Genomic DNA, 26,609 nt, shown 5'->3' on the forward strand with positions numbered 1-26,609 from the left:
GCAGCCTACTGCCTCAAATCCTCACCGCTGCTTTCCGAAGTGGTTACCATTCTCAGCCCCATTTTCTAGATGACAAAACTGAGGCTTCGAGAAGTCCCGTCACGTGCCAAGCTCTCTAGAGCTCTCAGGAGGCAGGATCCTCTGGTCTCACTCCTGATCTTCCTCCCCGCTGCCCTCAAGAGTTGCTGGGGGACCATTGTGACAGCACCGTCTCAGGGGAAGCTCTTTGGTCACAATGGGCAGGGCTGGACCACACCAGGACGCAGCCTTGGAAGGAACATGAGAGCATCCTCTGGGAGACTGGGGACAGAGGGAGTCTCAAGGGTCAGGCCGGTTGCCAAGCGCAGCTTCTAAGACTCATTAGTCCCATGCCACCCCTTGAGGTAAGTACCTTATCCTCATCCCTGTTGTGGAAGCTGAAGCTCACAGGAGCCCAATTACTTATTGAAGGTGACCTAGCTAGTAACTTCCGTTCTCAGATTCTCCATCAACTATCTGAAGACTTCTCAACTCTCAACTCTTTTCAGTGCCAAAATGATCAAAAAAGCAAACATAGACACTGCAAACCTGTGGTCTTGTTACAACGCTTGATGCCTGCTTTCTAAAGAGGTCAACAAGAGCTAGCTGTGATCTGGGCAGGGGTGAAGCCTGCGCTAGGGGTGTGGTGGCACCCTCGGGGCTGGTCTCTGAGAGGCTGGGAGGAGAGGGAGGGGGAGGGAGACTCCTGCACTCTGAGCAAAGGCAAGTAAGTCCCAGTCAGCTAAGTGGGGGGCCGACAGCCGGAAGCTGGAGATCAGGGAAGTGGAGTGAGAGGTGCCTAAGCCTCAGAGAGATTGAGGATAGGAAGAGATCCCAGAGGACAACTGCAGAGGGCAGGAAGCCCCATGAGGAGGTGTGTGGCAGAGATGGGACAGTGGCCGGGACTGCACAGACATTGGAGGGGAGAGCCATGGCCTTGACCACTGACTGAGGGTGAGGAGAGGGGGCTCCTGTATCAGACAAACTGTAGAACGCAGTGGTTCATTCTGCAGCCCTTCCCATCGCTCACTCTGCACTGGCCCTCTCTGGGAGGGGCCTTTGCACCTGCTGTTCCTTCTGCCTAGAATGCTATTCCACCAGGTACCCAAAAGCTCCTCTCCCACTTTTTTGGGTCTTTGCTCAACTGTCATCTCAGTGACACCACCCTATCTAAAACTGCAACCCTCCCATCCCCACCCCCATCCTCCTACCCTGTGTGATGGTTTTTACCCACAGCACTTAGCTCCTTCTCCTAACTCGGCAATTGATAGTAGTACATTTATTCAGTATTGTCTGTCACCTCCTCGCCCCAGTATTAACTCCACAAGGGTACAGCTCTTGGTCTGTTTTGTTATCTGATGTTCCCCCTTCCAAGAACCTAGAACAGTGCCTGGCACACAGTAAGCGTCAAATGAATGATGACAAATCTCTACTTCCCCTGGGGGCAGGCACGGGGGCTGCGCCTGTTTTTTTTACAATGTCCCCAGCCCCGATTGCCCCGTGCCTGGAACACAGGAAGGAGTAAAAGGCAGCATTGTCCTCAGGCGGGCACTTGCTCAACTCCCGGATCTCCGCCCCCTCACAGGTGGCGCCTTGTCCCGCGATGGCCGCAGTCGCCCCGCTGCCATGCCCGATGTCCCGGCTGGACTTCCTCAAGGCCTCGCACTTTGCACTGGGGCCCGACCCGCGGCTGCACGTGGGCGCCATGCAATCCACTTCGCATCGGGACTTCAGGGCCCATCCAGGGGGTACCCGTGCCCCGCAGTGCCAGGACCCGCCCCGCGGGTCCCTCTTCGCAAAGGACGCGCGCTGGGTGGGCACCGAGCTCGGGTCGGAGACGCACTGCGCGTACGCGCCCCCGGCGCCATCCGCGCGGTCGGGGACGCGGGGGCGCACCCTCGCCACGCAGGCCAGCAACTTGAGCGTGCACCCGGATCCGCGCGTCCGCACCAGCATCTCCACGGTGCGCGCCGACTTCGGCTGGCCCGAGCCGCCGGCGCGCGCGAGCGAGCAGATCCGCGGCGCGCGGCTCATCTTCGACCGCGACTCGGTGCCGCCTGGCGACCGAGCCAAGCTGCGCATCCCGCCCACCACCTACCAGGCGTTTTACCCGCCCCACGACCCGTGCCCGCAGCCCCGCGCGCCCTGCTGCCACCTCGGTGAGCGCGCCCCCGGGCGGCCAGCGCTACTTGCCAACCGCGTGGTTCTCCAGGCGGGCGGGGGTTCCGCGTCCTCCCCCGGGGGACATTTGGCTAGGTCTGGAGATCATTTTGGTTGTCGCGACCCGCCGAGGGGGTGCTACTAGCAGGGAATGAAGGGAGGCCAGGGATGCTGCTAAACTCCCTCCCGTGCACAGGACAGCTCGCCCCAGTAAAGAATTACCCAGCCCCTAATGTCAATGGTGCCGAGCCGGAGAAAACCTAGAACGTCCCTGAGCCTCCGTTTCTATATTCATAGAATGGTACAGCTCCTGAATTTTTTAAGGGCCTGTGCCATGGGCAGAAGTCATGAATGGTGGTTTGGAATCAGACAAATCTGCTATGTACCCACCCCAGCAAGGCCACCACAGTAGTTACTGGACTCTGAGCAAGCCGACCTCTCCAAGCCTGGATTTTCCGCCGTGCAACAATAGCGCCCCACTTCATAGGAGCAGCTGAAGCCAAGGAGCCCAGAGTGCACTGATGCCCCTGGCATCGAGCGAGCGTTCCAAAAAGAGTAGCTGTCATTTGTGTGATTTCCCAATTCTGTGACTGCAGGGGACCCGCTGGTAGACATCAGTCAGAGTCCCTCCACACTGGACTCAGGGATTGTCAGATCTGGACTTGACTTAGTTCTGGTTTTGAATTTCTGTGACTTCTGGCAAGTCATTTGGCCTCTCTGAGCCTCAGGAAGGCTGTCCGGTGGGGAGAATATGAACCCTGCAAATGAGGTTCGAAGCACTTAACCTAGATGCCGGGTTCAGTGCTTGGTAGTTTCTTGTTATCATTCCTTGTGTTATTTTTGGTGTTTTCACCGCAGCCCTCGGCCGAGGCTAGTCAGGACCGCCCAGCTCCCCTCTTCAGGCAAGGACTTGCATCCCCGTGGGCCTGAGGCTGCGGGGGCTCAATGCCCTTCTCTGTCTGCTCTTGCTCATCCGCAGGGGGCCTCAACCCCTTCAGGTGGGACCACAGGGGACAGGACGATGGGACCTCCTACCAGAGACACTTCCAGGCCCTGCCGAGCCCACCGGCCTTGATGTGTAAGAGGGTAAATCAGGTGGGGCTGGTGGTGCTGGGGAGGGCAGCGATAGGGGCTGGGTGGTGTTGCCCTTCCCACCTCTGTCCGCCCACAGGCCTTCTCCAGTGTGCAACTGGGAGACTTCAAGATTGGCTATGGGCCCATGTGTTCGGAGCAGAAACAAGCCTACAGGCCCCAGGGTCTGCCCCCAGACAGGTACAAAAGGACGGTGGCCTTCCACCAGGACAGGGTGAAGAGCTCTCAGTGATATGTGGACTGTGCCACACAAGGCTCTGGGGCCAATACCGTGCCTGTGAGGTCTCCGGCACCTACAAGCAAGGCTTTCCCACCATTAGCACCCCACAGCTTGGCCTTTGGGAAGCCTGCCCCTCCCCCATTTCCTGGGAGTTGCAAGAATCCCCCCTGATCTGCAGGTATGACAAAGCCCAGGCCGCAGCCCACATCCACTATGTGAATATTCGTCCTGGAGATGGCCTGTTCCATGACAGGACCACCAAGGCTGACCACTTCTATGCCCGAGAGCCAGGTGAGTCTACTGCCAGCCCTGCCCTCCCCTCCCCTCCACCCCCCAAAGCCCCCGCTTTCCTACAGGGGCCTCCCAGGTCTGCTCAGCACCTGTTCTACCACTGGCAGAGCGTTTTGTCCTTCACCATGACCAGACTCCAGCATCCCACATCCTGGAAGGAAACTGGTGCCCTGGTCCAGGCAGCCTCACCACCTCCATGCATTTCTTCCATGGCCAGGTCAGCAGGAAGGGGGAGGCCTCCCCCCCACCCCGGGGGGCTCATTAGGGAAAAGGGTTTCCCAGGCAGTACCTATAGCAAGTGCACAGGCCTTCAGGTGGGAGTGAGCTTGACATATGTGGGGGCATCTCCTGGGTCTATCTGCGGGATCTAGGGTTAAGTCACTTAACGACTGGGAGCCTCAGTGGCTCTGTCTGCAAAATGAGATACGGTGCCTACTCCCAGCACCAGCAACGTGGGGCCTGGAGAGGGTGTGAGCTATCCAAGGTCGTATAGCGCTCATCTCTTCTCTCCATCCGGGTTTTGGGAGATCCCGGACACGGGAGCTTCCCAGATACCGTGTGGTCTTACAGCCGCCGCCCGTGACCAAACCACCCAGCCGCCACGCGCTTTACGAGAAATTGAAGAGTCACGTGCGCCTAGGGGACTCTTCGCTGCTCGAACAGTTCTTCCAGACCTCCACGGGCACGGACTATTGCTCCCGTGAGACGCCGGAGAAGCCGCAAAAAGCGCCCACTCTCCACTTGCTGCGTAGCAACCTGCCCTGGGGCACCGACGGTGAGCGCGTTGGGGGATAGGAGCAAGGCTCCCTTCCCCGCCGCAGCTCTAACCCCGCCCCGGCCAGTTTCGCCCCGCCCACTGCCCGATTCTGGCTCCGCCTCCTGAAGAGCGAGATTCCGCCCCCCGTGGACTGAGATCCCAACTCTGCCCCTGGAAACCCGCCGCTTCGTGGACTTGACTCCCCTCACCACCACCACCACCATCTCCGCCACGGCACCGCCCCCTGCATGGCCATAGGCCCGCCCCTCTCCGTATCGGCCTTCTCCCGACTCTAACCCCTGCTCTTCTGTCAGACTCTGGCTCCGCCCCCTCGCCGACTTGCCCGCCCTACCTGCCCCCCCCACTGGTCGGCGCTTGCCACGCCCCTGGCTCCTCCCTCCGCCCCGCCTCCTAATCCGGCCTTCGCTCCAACTTCAGCGCGGGCTCAGGCTTCGACCTGAAGTCCCCCTACTCCATCCTTAATCTCACACGTTCCTGCCCAGGGGCCATGCCTCTCCTCTCTCAGCCCCTCAGCTCGACTACCCCCACCCAAATCTCCAGAAACAGACTTTTTAACCATGAACCAGAAGATGCTGAAGCCTCATAATACAGCTCCGGCCTCCGTGACTGAGGAAATGCTACAGCGGGTGAGGGACGGGGAAGGGTACTTCCCTGCCCAGGTAACCCCCAAAATCAGTGCAGCTTTATCTCAGGATGGTAACACTGGTACCTCAGGCCCAGACTTAGTGTCAACTCCTTTCAGGGTCTCTCTAGGGTGACCCCAGGGACAGGGCCATCTTAATATCACCCCAGCCTCAAGGTCATCCCTAGCTCACCTCCAGAATCATGTCATGGTCAGCTCAAGGACACCTTTATATCACCAGCCACAATTATACCCCCAGCTGAGGGCTAGTTCACAGTTGCCAAGGGTCATTGCAGTCCTGGGGTCATTCCAGGGGTCGCCGGTGTCTCTCCACCTTTCTCCTCCAGCTCCTGGGTCAGCCCAAGCCGGGGCACCTTTTACTCACCTCCTCAGAGCCCAGTCATCAGCCTTTGCTGCTCCAAGGGTGGTATGGAGACCATGGGGTGGGCCGGGTAGGTCAGCCACCCTCCAGGCTCTCCTGCCCGGCTGCCCACCCTGTCTCCACAGTGCAAGTACAGCCACATTGAGCCCCCGCTGGGCGGACAGCGCTTCTTCTCAACCCAATATGAGGATGAGTTTGCCTCCAAGTACCACGGCCCAGCAGTGCTGAGATTGGTCAATCTCCAGGACAGCCATGTGCCTCTGGGCTCCCCTCGCCAGTGGGGCTGTGGGGGTGGGAAGGGAGACCCTTGGGCCCCTCCATCCCCCACCTACCCATGCCCTAGCCAGCAATAAATACTGCCTTAGCAACATTCCACCCCTCCCCATCAGTCAGCCATGAAAAAGGGTGCTTGTTGGGTTGGGGACAGTACAGGAGAAAGTGACTCCATCAAAGAACCCTGAAAAGACACGTCCTGGGCCCTGAAGGTCAACCTACTCTGAGCAAGGAGGCCATCCCAGCTTGTGCAAAGGCTTGGCAGTTGGACTCAGTGTAAGGTGTTTAGGTGCACCAACAAATCTGAATGATGTGGAGAGAGGAGTCATAGTGTTGAACAGGGCAGTGTGGTGAAGGGCTGAGAACACAGGCTCCTAGGGCTGAATGGACAGAGTCCAAATCTTAACTCCTCTGTCCTGGGTAGTAGTCTTGGGCAAGTCACTTAACGCGTCTGAGCCCCATCTGTTTGCTCATCTGTAAAGTGGAGATGAATGGTAGCTCTCTCATTAGAATGTTATGAATGAGAAATGTACACACTAGTCAGTGTGTATGTGGTTGGGGGTCAAGAAGGGAGAGCACTTCCCTTCTGAGCATGAAGGTATGGAGGAAAGAGGAAGATGACAGTATGGGAAGGAGCTTTCAATCGCTGAGAGAGGGGGTGGGGTTCGGAAGAGGGAGACTGAGGGGGTGAAGAAGCTGAGAGTGACCCAGCAATTTCCTCCATTGTGAGTGAAAGCTGGAAGCTCAACGGTGCTCTGGCTGGCTGGGCAACTGGTCCCCAGGTCAGAGCTGGGTCCAAGGACAAATCAGCAAAAGCCATCAGGATATGATCAAGGATATGATCAAGTCCAAGGGAGGAGGTGTCCAGCCAGGGACGAGATGGAAATGGTGAAAAGGAGGAGAAGGGGGTGGAGCCCTGAAGTCCATCAGTGATGGGGCTTGACAGGCATGTCAACAAATGGTACCTTGGACAGCGCCCCCATCTTGAAGGTCTGGGGTGCGGTGAGATTGGCTCTGTCTGGGATAAAATGGGCCTTGGTGGCCATGCCCAGGGCCTGCTTCTGTTGGCTGTTGAGAATCTGGTTTCAGCGAATGAATGTGGCTCCCTGACTCCATTGAGCCACTAAGAGCCAAGCTCAAGCCCTGCTAGGAGCCCTTTCCCCATGGGCAGCAATTCTGTGAGGCCAGGTTGTCATTTCCACAGGAGTACAGGAGTCCAGCTTTGGGTCCCACAGAATAAGATGACCCTTTTGGCTGCACTCTTATTATCCATGCAAGCGTCTGCTAGCTGCAAAACACCTCTTCTGCTTGCTTTCTCTAAAGATCTACATGACACACTTCTGAATTACCTCATCATGCACCAGGATTTCTCAATCCCAGTACTGTTGACATTTTGGATGGGATCATTCTTTATTGTCAGAGGCCCTCCTGTGCATTGCAGGATGTTTAGCATCATCCCTGACCTCTAAGAGCTATGTGGCAATAGCATTCTCCCTTTACCCCAGCCAGTTGTGACAATGAAAATATCTCCAGGCATTGCCAACCAGGAGTTGTCCTGGTTGAGAACCGCTGCAATAAACCCATCCTGCAATGATCCCCAGACAAAATCAGCCTCTCCTGATGAAGCTGGTCTGTTCGTTGATCAGGCTACTCTTAACTAAAAGGCTTTTCCTTTTCATCTTGCCTGCCAGGAAGCTCAGAAAGCTTACTTTGGCATTTATTTCCATGTAGCTCTAGTTGCAGGAAAATGTGTGCTCCTGCCTGGTTCTAGGAATGGTTTAAAACAACCCAGACACCAGTTGAAAAATAATGGGTAGGCGTTCCAAGGAGGTAGATTTCCCCACAAATTAAAGCATTTTCTAACAATGGAACTGACTAGCCCTGGGATGGGTTGCTAGGAAAGAACCAGAGCTTTACTAGAAATATTTTTAGTGCAGAAAGATACTTCATCATGATTTGGAATGTATCTTATGGATTTATGTCTATCCCTCCCTATATTCCACTCACCCTTCCCCACACCAAAAAAGCATTTCATATCAACTACAAAAACCCGAAAGGCTTATAAAGCAAGAGGAATAAAGTAGGATTGAACATGGGAGAACAGATTAATCTTTCAAGGAAAACATCACGGAGCAGCAGAATTCAGACCTGCCACTTCCTTGTCTTTCTGTCCTTGGGCAAGTGATGTCATGTTCTGCCCCTCACTTTCCTCATGCGTAAAATGGGGTTGGCAATAGATCTTCCTTCATAAAGCGAGTACAAAGTTTAAATAAAATGCACACGTGCCATTCTTAGAATAGGGCTTAGCATTTAGCTGCAGCTTGATGACAGGTGCCCATATTTTTTTAATGTCTTAGGTCATTTTTGTTGCAAGTCATAGAAACCCCGCTCACTCTAGCACAAGTAGAAAGGGATTTTTATTGACTTTGTTACAAAGAAAACCACAGGCCCAAAACAGAGTTACTTGAGCCAGGCTAAGTCACCAAACCAGGGGTTAATACCTAACCTAATTGCAATTTCAACCTCCCCCAGAAATGTAAATCTTAATCTGCCAATCAGGAATTTTTTGAGAAGCACCAATAAGGTAATTTGTCGCATGGGCCTTCTCCATGGACAGAGGATGAGGTAATCCACCTAATAAGATCCCTACCCATCCCCTAAGGGAAAGAGACTTTGCCTGGAACAATCCTTTTCTTTTGCCTATAACTTTCTTGCCTTAACCCCCTTCCTATAAAAACTTCCATTTTGTACAACTTCTCAGAGTGCCCCTCTGTGTTAGAAGGGATGCTACCCAATTCATTTATCTTTTAAGATTTTATTTATTTGTGAGAGAGCGTGTGCGAAAGAGAGCAAGTGGGGGGGGGCGGGAAGAGAGAGAGGGAGAAGCAGCCTCCTCACTGAGCAGGGAGCCGGACGTGGGACTCGATCCCAGGCTGAAGGTAGATGCTTAACCAACTGAGCCACCCAGGCACCCCTCATGAATTATTTAATAAAGCCAATTAGATCTTCAAATTCATTTGGATGAATTTTGGTTTTGTAACTTAGAAATAAGAAAATCTGGAATCTCCTTCACCACCTCAAGATCCTGTGTCCCTCCAAGTGGTGGCAAAAAAAAGATGCAGTAACTCAAATCCTCTTGATCAAAGCCTCAACCGAAGAGGGAGAGGGTCTTGCCTCCAACGCCCCTTATTATAGGGCACTCGATTGGTCCATTTGAGTCACACCCCCAGCCATGAGCCAATCATTGTGCCCAGAGGGATAGAGTGCTATGATTGGATGGCCTAGCTCACAAGCCCACCCCTGGGTAATTTGGTTCCCCAAACCTCAACCAGGATCTCGGATCCTGGAGCCCAACCTTGTGGGACCCTGTCTCCTAGCAACAGACCTGTGCCTGCCTATCCGCTTAGCATCTATATTTCCCCAGGTTACAATCTGGAGGGTGGAGAGATAACTAATAAGCTCTTCCCAATGGAAGGTAATTGTATATTTATAGACAGGGAGTGTTCAGGGTTACAGAGTAGCCTGGGGCATCAAGTGCCCCCTGGTTCTCCGATAATGCCAGTCTTATATCCCACCTCATTACTAATGTCCTCTTCTAGCTTGGAGCAGAGAATTTAGCTCTGGCAATCTCGCAAAATCAACCAGATGCTTGTCTCTGCTGCAAGAAGTACAGAGAGGCAGCTTGTATCTGTCTAGGGAGACCTTGATGAAGGCTTTATGAAGGCGTCCAAATATTTCAACATTCAGATATTTTTCTCCAAAGCCCCTCAGACCACAGTCTCAAGAGACACATGGTTAGAGTCCCAAGATAAAATAGGCAGGATTTTTTTTTTTAAGATTTTATTTATTCAAAAGAGAGAGAGCAGGGGGAGGAGCAGAGGGAGAGGAACAAGCAGACTCCATGCTGGGCTTGGAGCCTGATGTGGTGCTCAATCTCATGACCTGAGCTGAAAGCAAGAGCTGGATGCTTAACTTTAACTGACAGAGCCACCCAGGCGCCCCCAAATAGGCAAGATTGTAATCAGCTTATTTTTCTTTCACATAACAGATTTCTTGTTTCTTGAGGAGGGCTTTTCTCAGGGCAGAGTGTATGCACTGCACAAATCTAGGGAGTCCCATTCACTTTACAGGGAGTGTATGTATCTGTGGCCCGGCTCCTCCTGCTCACCTTTGCTCTGCCAATTCCACATTTTAGGTTACTTCCCTCAATATCTTCCCTTGGGATTCCTGGGTGGCTCAGTCGGTTAAGCATCTGCCTTCGGCTCAAGTCATGATCCCAGAGTCCTAGGATCTAGTCCTGCATCGGACTCCCCACTTAGCAGGGAGTCTGCTACTCCCCATGCTTGTGCTTTCTCTCACTCTCTCTCTCTGTGTCAAATAAATAAATAAAATCTTTTTTTAAAAAATACCCTTCCCTTTCCAGGTACTAATTCTAAATTAGTCAAGACTGTCATCGATTCAAGGGACAGAAACCCACTAAAACCAGCCCAATGCCCAGGAAATTTGTTGGCTCACGGTATTGGAAAGAATGAGGGCTTCTGGCCTCAGGTATGGCTATATCCAGGAGCTTAGCCAATATAGACAGAACTTTCTTTTCAACTCTCACCTGTACATCCTGGTGTAGATTGGCTTCAGTCTGCAGACTGTTCTTCCTGACAACTGGGGACGGGGGCTGTGGGTAGGATGAGGCCCTATATACAGCTTATGATCCCAGAGGAAGAAGGAGACCCTCCAACATCATGTCCTCCAACCTAATTATTGCGGCTAGGAGACGGGGTTCTCTGATTGGTAAGTTGAGATTGAGTGATACTGGGGGGCTGTGTTAGATTAGAATAGTGGAGAAGGGTCCACAAAGGGAAAGCAAGGTGCTGATAGAGTTACTTAGCAGATAGGGGCGCCTGGGTGGCTCAGTCCGTTAAGCTTCTGAGGCTTGATTTCAGCTCAGGTCATGATCTCAGGGTCATGAGATGGAGCCCTGCATCAAGCCCGCTAGGGCTCTGCGCTCAGTGGGGAGTCTGCTTGAGATTCTCTCCCTCTCCCTCTGCCCTCTTCTCTAAAATAATAAATAAATAAATCTTTAAAGAAAAAAAAAAGATACTTAGCAGACAGAAACAACAGCTGTCATTACAAGCGTTATTTGTTATGGGATCCTCCAGGAGGTGGCAGGATAAGGAACCAGTGACATAATCCAATTTCAGTCTCAGAATGCTCAGACCTGCTGTGGGCTTTTCCACAGACAGGTGGAAAGCTAGTTTCAGACCTTGAGTTTAGCACAGATCTAGAAGGTTCAGGAAAGAAGAGAGAAGACTCCTGGAGGCCTGATATGCTTGAGGCTGTATTCAAGGGTAGGTGGTGTCAAAATTCACCAGGCAAGAACCATCAGAAATACAGCTGTAGTCAAGAAAGTTTTTTTTTTTTTAGCTTGTTAAAAGGGAAGATCATATACCAGGAACCATGGGTGTCTCCATAAGAGGGCGTTGGGAGACTGGAGGGCACCTTATAGGATTCAGGCATGTGGGGGGGGGGTAGTTTTAAAGAGAGTTGAAGAGAGTAGAAGCAATTCTAGGTTTGTGCTGTCGGGAAGCAGGGAGCGTATTGGTGACTGGGTATTTTGATGGTTTTTATCTCCCAAGTGGGAGGATGGAAGTCGAGCTGTCGTTGGTAAGAAGCAGTAGTCATCGTCTTAGTCCGGGAGGAGGGTGTGTATTTGTTTTTTGTGGTTGCAGAGTGTCCTTGTCTCTGGCTTGGTTCAGACGTGGTCACAGAGCGGCCTTGTGTGATCATTGTTTATATTCTGTGACCGTTGTTTATGCTCAGTGAAGAACATCACGGCCCAGCTGCCAGCTGCCGGGGCTGGTTTTCACTCCCTCTTTGCGGGGATCTGTGTCTCCAGGTAAAGTCTGCCCAGAGTCCTTCCCCGCTTTGGCCTGGGCTTCTCCAGAGATCATCACTCCAGGGGGCATCAGACACAGGGAGTCCACCAGTGACAGCAGTGAGTGACCTATCAGCCAGGTAGGAGGAGGAAAACTCAGGGACAGTGCTCCCAACCCTTTTCCTTGGAGAGTCTTACAGGGAGACGCTGGGTTAGGCAAAGATTAACAACTTTGTAAATTGCAGGGCTTCTCAGAGCCTTGGCTTTGCTTATGTGCCCTGCCAGTCTGCCAAATTTCTATAGAAGGTTTGGTGTTTTTGAACAAAGATAGAGTCAGAGACATGGGCATGAGGCAGAGACAGAGACAGAGACAGAGGAGGCCAGAAACGAGGAGCGACAGAGGGGCAGAGGCAGGAAAAGTGACAGGAAAGAGGCAAAGAGACTGAAACGGAGAGGCGCAGAAATAGAGGGACAGGGAGACAGAAAGGAACAGAGCTAGGCGCCGAGAGGGGAACAGAGATGCCGAGAGAGACGAGGGCACACAGAGACAGCGGCAGGGGCCGACGCAGGCGGGGGCCGAGAGGGACAGCAAAGGGCTGAGACGCGGGGCCGCGGCCGGCCGGGGCGAGGGCAGCGCGGGAGGGCGCGGCGCAGACAAAGGCGCGGCCGCGCGGCCGGCTCGGCCGGGCCGGGACAAAGGCTGGCCCGGGGGGCGGGGGCAGCGATGGCGACGGCCGCGGCGGGCGCGGGCGAACTACAAGTCCCAGCAGCTCCCGCTGCGGCCCTCGGCCAGCCCCTCTCGCTCCCCGGGAGCGCCTGGCGGGGCCGCTGGGCCGAGGGGGCCGCCGGCGGGGCTGGCGGGCGGGGGGCTTCCCGGGGCCCGGGGGCGCGGCGGGCCGGGCAGGGGCGAGGGGCGCCGGGTGAGTGTCCCCGCGAGCGGGCCGGGCGGGCGGGGCCGCGGCCGGGGCGGGCGCGGGGGGCGCGGCCCGGGGCGACCCTGTCCGCCCCTCCTCCCCGCCCGCGCGCCGCCCGGCCGGCCGGGGGGAGCGGGGTCGCGGGCGTGAGGGGAGGGGGCCCCCGCGGCCCGCGGGCCTAGCGCGCCCTTTCCGCCGCGGCGTCCCCGGGGGAGGGCCCAGCCGAGCCGGGCGCCTGAAATCGGGAGGTATGGGGGGGCACCCTCAGATGTGGGGTCGGGAGTTCAGGACGCCCCCTCCCCTGGAGGCGATCCAGACCCTCTCCGTCCCAGGAACCCTGGAGGACCCCTAAGTATTGTTCTTCCCACCCTCCAGTCTGAGGTGGGGAGTTCAGGAGGCCCTTCCTCAGGAGGGGGTCGGGGGGGGGGTTTCCCTCTGACCCCCTGGAGCCCAGTTATTGTTCCCCTCATTCTCCAATCTTGGGGTCCAGAGTTCTGGAAGCCCCTTCCCAGGAGGTAATCCAGGGGTCCACCGCCCCCCCCCCCAGGAACTCCAGTTCTTCTCCCCACTTCCAGCTAAGAGTTGGAAATTTGGAAGGCCCCTTCCTCAGGAGGCAATCTAAAGGTCCTCCTGCCCCCCAGAAACCCAGGAGGGGACCCAGGCATTGTTTCCCCCCACCCTCCAAATGTGGTGTCTGGGTTGAAGAGGGGATCTAAGAACTCCACCCTCTCCATTTGCTTAGCCACTTCTAGCTGTGGGGTTTCGGTTCTGGATGTCCCTCTCCCCAGGAGAGCCAGAGGCCCCCCTATCCCTCCCTCCAGGAACAGATCTATTTCTTTGCTCCCCAACCCCCAGCCATGGGGTGGATAGCTCAAGACATCACCTCCCCATCAGGTAATCCTGCCTTCCCTCTGCTCCCCAGAAGGGCCCCCAGCTATTGTTTCTCCACCCTGCTTCCAACCTCCAGGCATGGGGCTGGAATTCAGGATCTTTCCTCCAGGAGGGCACCAAAAAAGTGTCCTGACACCCATCCCTATACCTCAGCCTTGGGATCAGTTAGTTACTCAGGAATCTCCCTTTCCTAGGAGATGACCCAAGAGCCCCCCAGTAACCCAAGAGGGGTCCCAAGTATTATTTTTGCCCCCCTCCCTCCTCCCTCCCCAGCTAGGGTTTAGAATTCAGGATCTGCTATCCAACTGGGCAATCAGGTATAACACCTGTCCCTACTCCCCTGGCTATGGGGTCCATGGGTCTCCCTGTGCCTCAATGGGTCCCACCTTATCCCCCCCCCCCAGCTTTAGGAACTGGCATTTGGATACACAGTGTTTTGACAGTTACTCCTATGCCAAACTATGAAGTCTGGCATTCAGGTCGCTTCTTCCCCAGCAAGGAAACCAGAGGTGCCCCTGCCCTCCCCCAGTGACCCAAGGGACGTACCAGATGTTGTTTGCCTCCCATTCATACCCCAGATATAAGCTTCAGGGTTCAGGGTGCTTCTTCTCTACCAGGCAAGCCAGAGGTTGCCCTTGCTACTAGGAACCCCCAAATATGTCACCCCTAACTGGACTGGAATTCAGGCCATCTACTTAGGAGCAAGCACAGGAACCTGGGCGCTCACCCTCTTCCCCATGAGGGGACCCCAGTCAAGTGGGTAGGAACCCTGGACTCTCTCTCCTCCACAGGACCCAAGCTTTCCACAAGAGGAGGAGCCCAAGATGGAGAGAGGGGCAGAGCCCTGGAGCTGGGTGCTGGAGACCTCTAGTGCCAGCTCCCATGACTTCCATCCAGGTGTGGTGCTGAGAAGGGAAGGTTCCCCCCACCCCAGCCCCTCTCCAAGTTCCCCCCAGGGTCCCTCTTCTCCCTGCCTGGGCTGGAGCGCATCACAAGTCTCCCTGCAATCTGAGACAGGAGAAGGATCCATGTGTGTATTCAGGAGTGGGTTCTGGGGCCATGGCACGGCCCCCTCTCACTTCCCTGCCCAGACTCCAGAAGATACCCCCTGACATCCAGAACCTACCTCTACCCACCCTCTGTCCTCACCCTGCAGATCCTGCCCCAGAAGCAGCCAGCACTTCCACACCAGGGATGCGACGCTCAGTCCTGGTCAGGAACCCAGGCCACAAAGGCCCAAGGCCCAGTTACGAAGAGCTTGACTCCGACTCAGAGGACCTGGACCCCAACCCTGAAGACCTGGACCCAGTTTGTGAAGACCCAGAGCCTGACCCAGAAGACCTCAACACTGTCTCTGAAGATGTGGACCCCAGCTACGAAGATCTGGAGCCCGTCTCTGAGGATCTGGACCCTGATGCCGAAGCTCCAAGCTCCATCTCAGCCACCCGTGACTCGGATCCCCAAGATCTCGACCCCATGTCTTCAAGTTTCGACCTCGATCCAGACGTCATTGGCCCTGTCCCCCTGGTTCTTGACCCTAATAACGACACCCTCAGCCCCACCGAATCCCCAGACCTGGACCCCCTCTCATCCAGCCTCACTGCCACTCCGGAGGTCCTGGCCTCCAGCCCCGCGGTGCTCCCTGCCCCTGCCAGCCCTCCCCGGCCCTTCTCCTGCCCCGACTGCGGGCGAGCCTTCCGCCGCAGCTCGGGGCTGAGCCAGCACCGCCGCACCCACAGCGGCGAGAAGCCGTACCGCTGCCCCGACTGCGGCAAGTCGTTCAGCCACGGCGCCACGCTGGCCCAGCACCGCGGCATCCACACGGGCGCGCGGCCCTACCAGTGCGCCGCCTGCGGCAAAGCCTTCGGCTGGCGCTCCACGCTGCTGAAGCACCGCAGCAGCCACAGCGGCGAGAAGCCGCACCACTGCCCGGTGTGCGGCAAGGCCTTCGGGCACGGCTCGCTGCTCGCGCAGCACCTGCGCACGCACGGCGGCCCGCGGCCGCACAAGTGCCCCGTGTGCGCCAAGGGCTTCGGGCAGGGCTCGGCGCTGCTGAAACACCTGCGCACGCACACCGGCGAGCGGCCGTACCCGTGCCCGCAGTGCGGCAAGGCCTTCGGCCAGAGCTCGGCGCTGCTGCAGCACCAGCGCACGCACACAGCCGAGCGCCCGTACCGCTGTCCCCACTGCGGCAAGGCCTTCGGCCAGAGCTCCAACTTGCAGCACCACCTGCGCATCCACACGGGCGAGCGGCCCTACGCCTGTCCCCACTGCTCCAAGGCCTTCGGGCAGAGCTCCGCGCTGCTGCAGCACCTGCACGTGCATTCCGGGGAGCGCCCCTACCGCTGCCAGCTCTGCGGCAAGGCCTTTGGCCAAGCCTCCAGCCTCACCAAGCACAAGCGGGTGCACGAGGGCGCAGCTGCCGCCGCCGCCGCCGCCGCCGCCGCTGCCGCCGCGGGCCTCGGCCTCAATCCGGCCTCGATGTTGAGGCCAGGGCAGGTCTCCCTCCTGGGTCCTGATGCTGTTTCTGTTCTCGGCTCTGGCCTGGGCCTCGGCCCTGGCCCCAGCTCTGGCCTGGGCTCTGACCCTGGCTCCGTGCTGGGCTCCCTCCCTAATCCCAGCCCCAAAGCTGTCTCTGGCTCCCAATCTACCCCCACCCCTGATTCTGTCAAATCTGACCCTAAGCCTGGTCCCGATGCCAATCCTGACCTCGTGGCCAGCCTTGAGCATGGATCTGGTCCCAGCCCTGACCAGGATCTTGTGCCCAGCCCGGAGCCCAACCCTGAGTCTCGCCCTGACCCCTGCTCTCCCACCCATGACGCTGTCAGTCCAGCCCTCCCTACTGGCGAGAGTCCTGAGTGGGTGCGGGAGCAAGGGGCACTGCTAGGGCCCGATGGCTGAAGTGGACGCCAACACTCACGGGGGGCCTGGGGAAGTTGTGTGTCATGCAGTTTAGTAAAATCCTCCCACTGCCTCCTGGCTCTGTGTTGTGTGGCTTGCCTGTTTCCTCTTTTTCCCCTAATGCACAGCCCCTTCCTCAGGAGATGGGAGGGTGTGGCCTGTGCCAGCCATAACAGGAACCCCAATGTCCCAGCTCCCCCCTAATCCTCCAGGTTTCCCAGTCCCCCCCCCCAAAGTCTCACACTGGTCCCTCCCAGCTGTTACGGCTCTGCTCCCCCAGGCCTGGCCACCCTAGTCACGGGTGGACTTCCCTGCAGGTGATCTGAGCAGGATCCCTTCCCTTTGGCTTTTCTATGAAGTGATGGAATTTCAGGAATGTTCACAGTCCAGTGGGCTGATAATGGAGGCCGATAGGAGACCCTGCAAGCAGCCCTACCCCATCGGCTCACATAACCTACCCCTTGTCCTTCACAGCCCCGGTTATTTTAGTCACAGCACTGGACAGAAGAGGTTGCTCATTTCTGTGTTGAAAAAAATCTGTTGATTGCTGGGGTCTCAGATGGGAACAAGCTAAGCATGGCCTTCACAGAACTCACAGATGCCAAATTCAGGAACATTTAAGAAGTAGTTACAGGGTATAGTTCATTCTAAGAGAAGCATAACAAGACTCCCACCCCCCATCCCCCACCCCCCTCCGACAGACAGGTAATGTGCTGAGGAGGTAGCAAGGTTTGGGGGAGACACATCTTACACAACAGCACGAATGCTCAGTCATCACACTCATGGTCCACAAAAGGATCAAGACCTCTGATTTAGGTGGGGGGACTGCTTTCCCAAGGAAGGATTCCATAATCCCAATAACCAGTACTTTTAATTGTCAGTACTGTTTGCCCAGCCTTGTGCAGTGCTCTTGCATTTTATGCCCTCGAGTTTTCTCATTTAATTGAACAGCTCCAAGAGATGGGTAACTATGACTAAGTATCCCCATTTTGCAAATGAGTAAACAGGCACGTGGAGTTTAAGGGACTCTTTGGAAGATGTAGAAGCGGCAGTTAGCTGGGCCTAGATTTATTAATTGATTGATTTTTAGAGATTTTTATTTTATTTTATTTATTTGACAGAGAAGAGAGAGCACAAGCAGGGGCAGCAGCAGGGAGAGGAAGAAGCAGGCTCCCCACGGAGCAGTGAGCCCGATGCAGGGCTCCATCCCAGGACCCCGGGATCATGACCTGAGCCAAAGTCGGAAGCTTAACCAACTGAGCCACGCAGGATCCCCTGGGCCTAGATTTAATCTAAACTGTCTGTTCTCCAGAGCTTGGGTTCTTAACCAGCATTCTTCAAAGCAAGAGTGCAAAGGCCCTGGGGCCATTGAGTGATAAGCTAGGGGAGATGGGGGCTGGAACAGAGGGCCCTGGCAGACTGAGGTCGGAATTGGCTTGTCATCCCAGAGCACTGGGAAGACATCAGCAGGTTGTGGCAGAGGACTGATATGACTTACTCTTGGAAAATGCCTCTGGCTGCTGCCTCGAGAGTGAGAGTAACGGGAGAGGGTGAGGAGTGGGAGCCTCAGGTCAAGGAGGAGGTCGCTGCAGTGTGCAGGCCAGGAATGTTGGGGGACTCTGGGCTGAGGGCCATAGGAGTGGAGATGAGTGGTCCTATTTAGGACTTAGGGAATGAAATAGGATTTGCTGACAGTTCAGATGAGAGGAGCAGAAGCAGAAAAAGTTGAGAGTAACCACAGGGTTTCTGGGAGGATGGAGAGGCACCCATGAGACAGGACGTATGGTCATCACCGGACTCTGCGGAGGGTAAGGGGTCAGGCACTGAATATGGAACTCAAGAATTTGGCACGGGACGCGGGCATGACAGGACCCAGGGCCGAGCCGGTCGACGCCGCACTCTCACAGCCAGCCCATCCCCCAGCACATTGATCGCCAGTCGGCTTTAGGACCTCAAGGCCGCCCTCCGCCCGCAAGTGGCCAGTAGAGGCACGCATGCGTGCTGCGGCGCAGGGGTTGTCGTGGCGCCGGGGGTGGGACAGGATCCGGTCACGTGCGCTTCCAGGTGGACGCTCTGGTCACGTGACCGCGGCGGGAGTCAGCTGACGCGAGAGGGTTTGAAGCTGCACCGCGAGGGAGCGAGGCCGTAGCAGCAGCGGCGGGCTCTCGGACCCCGGCTGCCCCGCCGCCGCCCCGGCATGGCAGCCCCCGTGGGCCGGCGGGGCTCAGGTGAGGGCACGCGCGGCCCCGCGGGACCCCGAACGCTGGCGGCGGGCGGGCGGCCAGCTTCTCCGACCTGGGGCGACAGAGCTCCCGGTTTCCCTTGCCTAAGCTCCGGTGCTGATCTCAGCTTCCCGGTGGTGGAGATAAGGACATATGGCTCCTAGAACCTGGGCGGCAGGTGGGCGCCAGCTCCTCCGACTTGGAGTGGCGGGACTCCTGTGTGCTCTTCCTGGATCCAGGTTCTGCTCGGAGTTCCTAAACTCCGGCAGCGGGTGGGCCGCCAGCTTCGCCCCGCTCAGGCCGGGGAGGTTCCCGGGCTTTGCGTTCTGAGCGTAGTTCCGATTGCCCAGCTTTGCTGGAACTCAATTTCATAAGTCCAAACTCGTGGAAGAGCAGCTTTCTCGAACACAGGCGTTGGAAACCCAGCCTCCAGTCTCTTCAGTCTCTGCCTCTCATGGGGGTACCTGGAGGAAGACCCTTCGTGGTGGTCTTCCCTTCTTGATCTAGCCGGAGATACCTGAAAGCTGTCCCTGCTGGTAGGATCTGGGGTGGGTTAACTGGGATCCCAGCTAGGGAGGCGGGCCTGCCCTCTGGCTTCCCATCCAGCTATCTTGTAAACAACACAACAGCATCCAGGCTCCAAAGGGACCGGCCAGGAGCTGGCCGTCCCTGCAGGACAGGTTCTGATGGTGCTCACATTCGTCCTGGCAGCTGTGTCTGGCAGGCGGCGGGCCAGGCCCTGGAAAGAAGCAGGGTTCTCCTGGGGACGGTGGTGGGGGTGTGTCAGGGACGGTCCTGGCCTGCTGTGACCAGCTGTGACCCCAGCGGTTGATGAAACCTTGGACCTTTCTCTTAGCGAAGAGAATAACTAGTGCTTAGAATAGCCTTTATTTGCTGAAGAATTACTGAGACTTGGCTGAGCTGAGGCTGTTATCTGCTTTATCTCACTTCATTCAGAGAACACCTTTTAGAGTTTCAACCTCAGGGTTTGTTGTTTTTTTTTTTTTTAAGATTTTATTTATTTGTCAGAGAGAACATGCACAAGCTGGGAAGAGGCAGAGGGAGAAGCAGGCTTCCTGCTGAGCAAGGAGCCCGATGTGGTTCTTGATCCCAGGACCCTGGGATCATGACCTGAGCCGAAGGCAGATGCTTAACAGACTGAGCCACCCAGGCATCCCCGGGGTAGACTTTTTTTAATTTCCACTTTTCAAATGAAAAGATGGAGGCTTTGAAAGATGGCCAGGATCCCCCAACTGGGAAGTGGCAGGTCTGGGATTCGGTTCTAGGGCTGTGAGAGTTCCAGAAGCTGGTGCCCTTCATGAAGATGCTATATTAGCTCATGAAAAACCACACGGGCAGGGTGGTAATAACGTCCACTGGCGTGCAGTGAGTCTTCAGCAAATGTATTCTGTTATTGTCACTGTTGTTGTTGATCGCTCCTTCTCTGGGCCTGTGGCTTGTGAGAGTGTATGCTGGATGGGCCAGGTCATGATGAGTGGAAAAGTCCTTCTTTGGGTGTTTGACCAGAAAAAACTGGAAATGTAGCTGGAATGTAGCTGAGCGCCAGGCTCATGCCTGGAGGCTGGAGTTGGGATGAGCGCTGGAGCCTTGAGTGCCCTGTGGGAAGCCAGTGGAAGCAGTTCATTCTCTTCCCGCAGATCCACAACTGGAACAATGATGGAATGTTCTGACATTCTTACCACAAGCCAACCCCTGTGATAAATGTTTTGTAAGCATCAAATCTTCAGCTTCCTGGTGAGAGGTGTTATTGCCCCATTCTGCAGATGAGAAGGCCGAGGCTCAGAGGCTGAGTGAGCAGCAGGGTCAGGAATCAGCTCAGGCCCCAAATCCGAATTTGTAACCTCTGAGCAGGACATGTATCCACAAAATGATGCTGATTCTCTGGGTTTTCTTAGATCTCTCAGAGTTCTTTGGCTGGGGCCTGGGACCTGTTTCCCCTGTGGGCAGGTGGGCCTGCCTGGGCCTGGTCCCCACCGCCCTCCCCCATTCCCCGCAGAGACTGAGCGGCTCCTAACCCCCAGCCCCGGGTATGGCACCCGGGCCGGGCCTTCCCCGGCCCCCCCCGAAGAGGAGGACCTCCGCCGCCGGCTCAAGTACTTCTTCATGAGTCCCTGTGACAAATTTCGGGCCAAAGGCCGCAAGCCCTTCAAGCTGATGCTGCAAGTCGTGAAGATCTTGGTGGTCACCGTGCAGGTGAGTCCTGTAGGGGCTCCAGCAGAACACCACCTGTGGCCACTGCTGTTCCTGAAGGAGAGTCCTGGAGTCGGAGCCTAGTCCAACCCCACAGGAACATAGGCACAGTGACGATGGCTGGAATCAATCAGGAAACCTTCTAAGATCTGTGTGGGAACAGCTCCTTGTAACCTCACTGATGTCCTTTGAGGTCCTGGCAGCTGCTATTGCCACCATTTTACCAATGAGGCAGCTGAGGCTCAGAGGGGTTAAGGGACTTGTCCAAAGTCACACAGCAGCCGAGCATGGGGAACTGGCACTTGAACGCAGGCAGTCCGATGCCATGTTGACTCTCAAAGAGAACTGATCCAGTGGCTGAACAGACAGTTGCTTCCCCCATCCCAGGCCTTGTGGTGGGGTTTGGGGACCCCAAGATGAGTCAGACCCAGCCCCTGCCCTAAGGAGCTTCTGGTCTAGTGCTGTGATTCAAGAGTATGTTACGGCACTTCTGATTTCCTCTTGGTACAAGGGCCCAGCAGTGGTACTTACCTTGTAGGTTTGGGTTAGCACAGAGCCTGGCACCTGGTAAATATCTAATGAACACTGGCCTCTGTCGTCATGAGATACGTGAGCACCTGCTGTGTGCTGCTCACTGGGGATTTATGGTGCGTGTTCCTTGTGCCCCGAGGGGGGCCCCGTCCCAGCATTGTCACTTTGCACTCCCCCCACCAGCTCATCCTGTTCGGGCTCAGCAACCAGCTGGCAGTGACATTCCGGGAGGAGAACACCATTGCCTTCCGGCACCTTTTCCTGCTGGGCTACTCAGATGGGGCGGATGACACCTTCGCGGCCTACACACGGGAGCAGCTCTACCAGGCCATCTTCCACGCTGTGGACCAGGTGCAGGCAACCAGGGGCAGGCAGGCAGGCGGGCAGGAAGGCAGGCGGGCAGGGGAGAGTGGTCAGGGCTGACAGACCCTCCCCTTCTCTGCCCACAGTACCTGATGCTCCCTGATGTGTCACTAGGCCGGTATGCCTACGTGCGGGGCGGGGGTGGCCCCTGGGCCAACGGCTCGGCCCTGGCCCTCTGCCAGCAGTACTACCACCGAGGCCATGTGGACCCAGCCAACGACACCTTTGACATTGATCCCATGGTTGTCACTGGTGAGTAGGCAGGGCAGGGCATAGCTGTCGGTAGTGCCAGCTGCTGGAATTAAAATCCCAGTTCTGCTTCCCGTTCATCTAGAAGATGGAGTTGTCCTGATCATTAATAATTTGATATTTGCAGTGTCTTTGGTAGAATGTCTGGTATGCAAAAAAATGCGAGGGTTTTAATATCGTTAATTCACTAAGCGTTTGGGAGCCCACTGAGCGCCAGCCCTAGGGCCTGTGTAGGGAGTAAGACAAACTGGGCCCCTTCCAGGGGAGACAGTGGGGAACAAATGACAAATGTCAAGTTCATAGTGAGAAGTGAAGGAGGGAAGGGGGCTGCTGGGGACTCTGGGGAGACCTGCCTGTGCCTCTCCCGCCCCCAGTGTCCCTTCCCTGACTCCCTGTCCTCAGACTGCATCCGGGTGGACCCCCCTGAGAGACCCCTTGTGCCCCCCAGCGATGATCTCTCCCTCTCGGATGGCAGCGCCAGTTACAAGAACCTCACGCTCAAATTCCACAAGTACTGCCTGGTGGAGGGGGCCTCCAGGGCTGGGCCGAGGGTTGGTGGGGGCAGGATGCCAGGCATCCTTGGCCGCCCCCCACAGGCGGGGACTGAGGAAGACCATGCTGACGCCTGTGTGTGAGCACTTCCTCTGCAAGCTGCAGAGTCAGCATGGGGCAGGAGCGCTGGGGGGAGGAGCGGCAGGAGGGACCAGCAGAGCCCGTCTTCCTCACCGAAGCCTCCCTCCCAGGCTGATCAACGTCACCATCCACTTCCAGCTGAAGACCATCAATCTCCAGAGCCTGATCAACAATGAAATTCCAGACTGCTACACCTTCAGTGTCCTGGTAAGCCCAGTGTCCAGCACAAGGGTGGCAGGCCCGCCAGCGATCGGGGTTGCCCACGGGGCACCTGAGCCCCGGGGCTGGGGACCCTTGGCCAAGGGCAGCTTGAGGGTAATAAGGGAGATGGGGCCAGACAGGCCATCGGTCATGGGCGTCTGGGAGCCTCGGTCAGCCAAGGTTTACTCTGGCCCCTCCTGCCCTGCCGTCCTCCTGCAGATCACTTTTGACAATAAGGCGCACAGTGGGCGTATCCCCATCAGCCTGGAGACCCAGGCCCATATCCAGGAGTGTAAGCACCCCAGCGTCTTCAGGCATGGTGAGCCCCCATCCCCCAGACCCATGCTAGCAGGGGCCCTGAGCTGCCCGGGGATCCCCCGAGCCCCGGATCAGCACGGACCCAGTTCCTGACTCACCCAGGTAACCCATAAGCCCACGGAGTAGCCATAATCAGACCTCTAGGCCTGGCCTAGCCCCAGGTCTTCCAAGGCCCCAAGCCACTCCTGGTCTGACCAAGTCCTCTCCCCACAGGAGACAACAGCTTCCGACTCCTGTTCGATGTGGTCGTGATCCTCACGTGCTCCCTCTCTTTCCTGCTGTGTGCCCGCTCGCTGCTCCGTGGCTTTCTGCTGCAGAACGTGAGCACTGCCTCCAGTGTCACGTGTGTGCTCCTGAGCCAGCCTCACCCAGCTCAGGGGCCCTAAGGGCTGGGGGAGAGAGGGTCCCTTGCCCGGGCCGGCCCTCACCCCACCTGCCTCCTGCAGGAGTTTGTTGGGTTCATGTGGCGGCAGCGGGGACGGGTCATCAGCCTCTGGGATCGGCTGGAATTTGTCAATGGCTGGTACATCCTGCTGGTCACCAGCGATGTGCTCACCATCTCCGGCACCATCATGAAGATTGGCATCGAAGCCAAGGTAAGTCCTGCCCGGGGCCCTGTTGTCTCGTTCCAGGCCCTGGCCCCTTATCCTGCCCCCCCACACCCCTCCCATACCTGCCTGGGGCCCCAGGCCCTCGGAAGAGCCAGGTCAGGTGGGGTTGACACTGCTCCTGTCCCTAGAACCTGGCGAGCTATGACGTCTGCAGCATTCTCCTGGGCACCTCCACGTTGCTTGTCTGGGTCGGCGTCATCCGCTATCTGACCTTCTTCCATAAGTACAATGTAAGCTTCCTGTGTGTAGGCTGGACCCTCCAAGTGGTGGCCCCATGCTCCCCAGTTCTCATTTTCCTCCCCCTGATAAATTCACACACCTGTGGCCATCATCAGCCTCTGTAGATGGTCTGGTCACGAGCCTCTTCCCTATACTGGCCCACCCCAGACATGCCTGTCACTGCACCGGAACCAGAGCCACGGGAGTCTGCTGCTTCATACCCACCCTGTGGAGTCCGGCCACGGGATATCCTCAGGCCCCCTTGGCCCCACTCTGCCCCTTCTAAACTACCTCCAGCTTCTGTGGCCAGTCTGGTGTGACCTCAGCCAGACGCTGCCTGCTTCCCCACCCCACTCCATTCTCAAGGCCAACCTAGGCTGTGGCCACACTCTCATTGAGCCCCCCCACCCATCTGCCTGCCACAGATTCTCATCGCCACACTGCGGGTGGCCCTGCCCAGCGTCATGCGTTTCTGCTGCTGTGTGGCTGTCATCTACTTGGGCTATTGCTTCTGTGGCTGGATCGTGTTGGGGCCCTACCATGTGAAGGTAGGGGCTGTCCAGGGCGTGCTGCTCATGACCCACAGTCAGGGGGTTCCCGTCTCCCCTCTCTCCAAGCCCACTGCTAAACCCTCTGACCCCTGGTCTATTGATTGTTGATCGGGGACACTGAATGGCCCACTTTGACCCCTGGTACCTTACCAGGAGGTCTCCAGCAATTCTGCCCATTGTTCCGTCTGACCCCCCCACCCGTGACCCCACCCCGTCCCCGTGCCCCCAGTTGCACCCACGGTCCTTCTGACCCCACAACCCCACTGCCCTGCTGGCAGTTTCGCTCGCTGTCCATGGTGTCGGAGTGCCTGTTCTCGCTCATCAACGGGGACGACATGTTCGTGACGTTCGCCGCAATGCAGGCTCAGCAGGGCCGTAGCAGCCTCGTCTGGCTGTTCTCCCAGCTCTACCTCTACTCCTTCATCAGCCTCTTCATCTACATGGTGCTGAGCCTCTTCATCGCGCTCATCACCGGAGCCTACGACACCATCAAGGTCAGCGCCGGCCTGCATGCCCTCCCCCAGCCTGTCTCTGTGGGGGGCCAACCCTCACATATATACAGTCATGAACCTTGGGCTCCAGGTCCCTTGGAGTTGGGCCCGGCAGCATCTCGGCACATGGGGCAGGGTAAGGAGGCAAGGACCCAGGGAGAGAAGGTGGGAGACTCAGAAGCCGGAAGAGAGGTGGCTAGGGGCAGGGGGTGGGGGTCCTGCTGATCACAGCTGCCACATTCTCGGTTTTATCAAGGTGGGGCTCTGGCCGGTAAGGTTCCCGTGTCTGCTTTTACCAACGGGGGGAAATCATGCTGTAGAGTTTTAGTGACTTGCTTGAGGTCGGCTACTAAGTGGTGGAGCCAGTCTCAACCCAGGACTGTGTGATTCTGGAAGCCCCGATCCTAACTCTTCCATCCTGTTGGGTGGCCTGGGTAGGAGCTCTTTGGGTCCAGGGAATGGTGGTGGTCCTGCAGGCTGCAGGGGTCAGAGGAGAGGGGTTGGAGTAGAATGTGAGAGTGGCAGGTAGATACAATTCTTCTAGCAAATTTGTCTGAGGGCCCTGTGCTGGGTATCTAGGAAACGTGGTATATGCAGACTATCTCAGACCAGTAGGCGAGATGGATGGTCCATGAACAGAAGTGTGATGACCAGCTGGTGAGGGGGGTGAAGGTTGCAAAGGGATCCCCTGCTTTACACTGCTATTGGGGTGAGTCCAGGAAAGTTTCCAGAAGGTGCTAATACTGGTCCTAGTCACATGTGACTAAATTTTGAGTTTAATTGAAATGAAATACAATTCCATATTCAGTTCCTCACTCACACCACCTATCAGGTGCCCAAATGCTAATATGTCTAGTGACTACCAGATTGGACAGCACATAGCTGACCTTTGCATCTCAGAAACTTCTAGATTGACAAGAGGAGAGTGCAAGAGAGAGCACCAGGGAGAAGGAAGGCCCAGTAGCCAGAAAGGACTTGGGGATGAGATGATGGCTTCTCTACAGAATGGAAGGGGTGAAGGCTCTGCTGAAAGCCAGAGTTCTGGGGATGCATATTGCACCCCCCTCCCCCCAAGCATGAATACAGTCATCCCACAGATGCACTCCTGTCGCTCCGGCCCAAGGAGCCCTCCTGGGTCTTGCTCTAGCACCTAAACGTTACACGTGTGTATCAGCCGTGGAAATACAAGCCCAGACCTTGCTCCCGCCTTGTGTACCCACTCAGTAGATGTGCCCATCCAGGCCCCCAGCTCGTGTCAGGTATGGAGCAGCGGCAGAGGGCACCAGCTGACCAAGATGCGGGATGTGCACACATTCAGGGGCCAGGGAACGTGTCCCCGGGAAGCAAACCCTGAGGAATGACAGGTGGCGGGGACCTCGAGTGCAAAGGCGTGGTGGGGGTGGGGAGCTTGGTTGGTGGCTGAGTCACAGGAAGGAGATCCCGATGGCTGGCTGGCGAGGAGGTGGGGGGTGGGAGGCAGACCTCAAAGGGGCTACCCCGCATTTCTCCCCAGCACCCAGGCGGTGCTGGCGCAGAGGAGAGCGAGCTCCAGGCCTACATCGCGCAGTGCCAGGACAGCCCCACCTCCGGCAAGT

The 26,609-nt window shown here is 56.7% G+C and overlaps 3 protein-coding genes and 1 non-coding gene across 7 annotated transcripts in view; 3 read left to right on the top strand and 1 right to left on the bottom strand.

Moving 5' to 3' along the window:
• The first annotated feature begins 1,621 nt into the window (after nt 1–1,621).
• Nucleotides 1,622–11,836, top strand: TEX45 (testis expressed 45). Its single transcript, XM_040628279.1, has 9 exons — nt 1,622–2,177; nt 3,158–3,264; nt 3,350–3,450; nt 3,669–3,781; nt 3,889–3,998; nt 4,352–4,556; nt 5,100–5,185; nt 5,689–5,854; nt 11,730–11,836. Exons 1-9 carry the CDS (start codon nt 1,622–1,624, stop codon nt 11,834–11,836), a joined length of 1,551 nt encoding a protein of 516 aa, XP_040484213.1.
• A 1,267-nt stretch (nt 11,837–13,103) lies between these two features.
• Nucleotides 13,104–16,492, top strand: ZNF358 (zinc finger protein 358). Its single transcript, XM_040629383.1, has 3 exons — nt 13,104–13,516; nt 14,305–14,410; nt 14,670–16,492. The coding sequence occupies exons 2-3, from the start codon at nt 14,338–14,340 to the stop codon at nt 16,412–16,414; spliced, it is 1,818 nt and encodes a 605-aa protein (XP_040485317.1). The 5' UTR covers nt 13,104–13,516; nt 14,305–14,337; the 3' UTR covers nt 16,415–16,492.
• A 617-nt stretch (nt 16,493–17,109) lies between these two features.
• LOC121102639 lies at nt 17,110–17,213 on the bottom strand. The gene has a single exon (XR_005834760.1). It is a non-coding gene; the product is annotated as a small nucleolar RNA U13 (small nucleolar RNA).
• A 1,273-nt stretch (nt 17,214–18,486) lies between these two features.
• Nucleotides 18,487–26,609, top strand: part of MCOLN1 (mucolipin TRP cation channel 1) — an 8,484-nt gene continuing 361 nt past the window's right edge. Inside the window, exons 1-14 of one of the 4 annotated variants that reach the window (XR_005834643.1) lie at nt 18,487–18,642; nt 20,654–20,850; nt 21,562–21,729; nt 21,828–21,993; nt 22,393–22,501; nt 22,734–22,830; nt 23,044–23,143; nt 23,356–23,462; nt 23,589–23,738; nt 23,882–23,983; nt 24,398–24,520; nt 24,802–25,017; nt 26,242–26,378; nt 26,528–26,609. The exon at nt 26,528–26,609 is cut by the window's right edge and continues 31 nt beyond it. Coding sequence is in view for 3 of the 4 variants with exons in the window: in XM_040629402.1 (XP_040485336.1) it covers nt 18,612–18,642; nt 20,654–20,850; nt 21,562–21,729; nt 21,828–21,993; nt 22,393–22,501; nt 22,734–22,830; nt 23,044–23,143; nt 23,356–23,462; nt 23,589–23,738; nt 23,882–23,983; nt 24,398–24,520; nt 24,802–25,017; nt 26,528–26,609 (1,648 nt within the window). In the remaining variant the exon portion in view is untranslated. Of the gene's footprint in view, nt 18,643–20,294; nt 20,366–20,653; nt 20,851–21,561; nt 21,730–21,827; nt 21,994–22,392; nt 22,502–22,733; nt 22,831–23,043; nt 23,144–23,355; nt 23,463–23,588; nt 23,739–23,881; nt 23,984–24,397; nt 24,521–24,801; nt 25,018–26,238; nt 26,379–26,527 lie in introns of those variants that run through there. The other 3 variants (XM_040629403.1, XM_040629402.1, XM_040629404.1) reach the window with 3 other exon arrangements.

The sequence above is a fragment of the Ursus maritimus genome, unplaced genomic scaffold (assembly GCF_017311325.1).
Source record: "Ursus maritimus isolate PB19 unplaced genomic scaffold, ASM1731132v1 scaffold_14, whole genome shotgun sequence".
In the NCBI taxonomy this organism is placed as follows: Eukaryota; Metazoa; Chordata; class Mammalia; order Carnivora; family Ursidae; genus Ursus; species Ursus maritimus.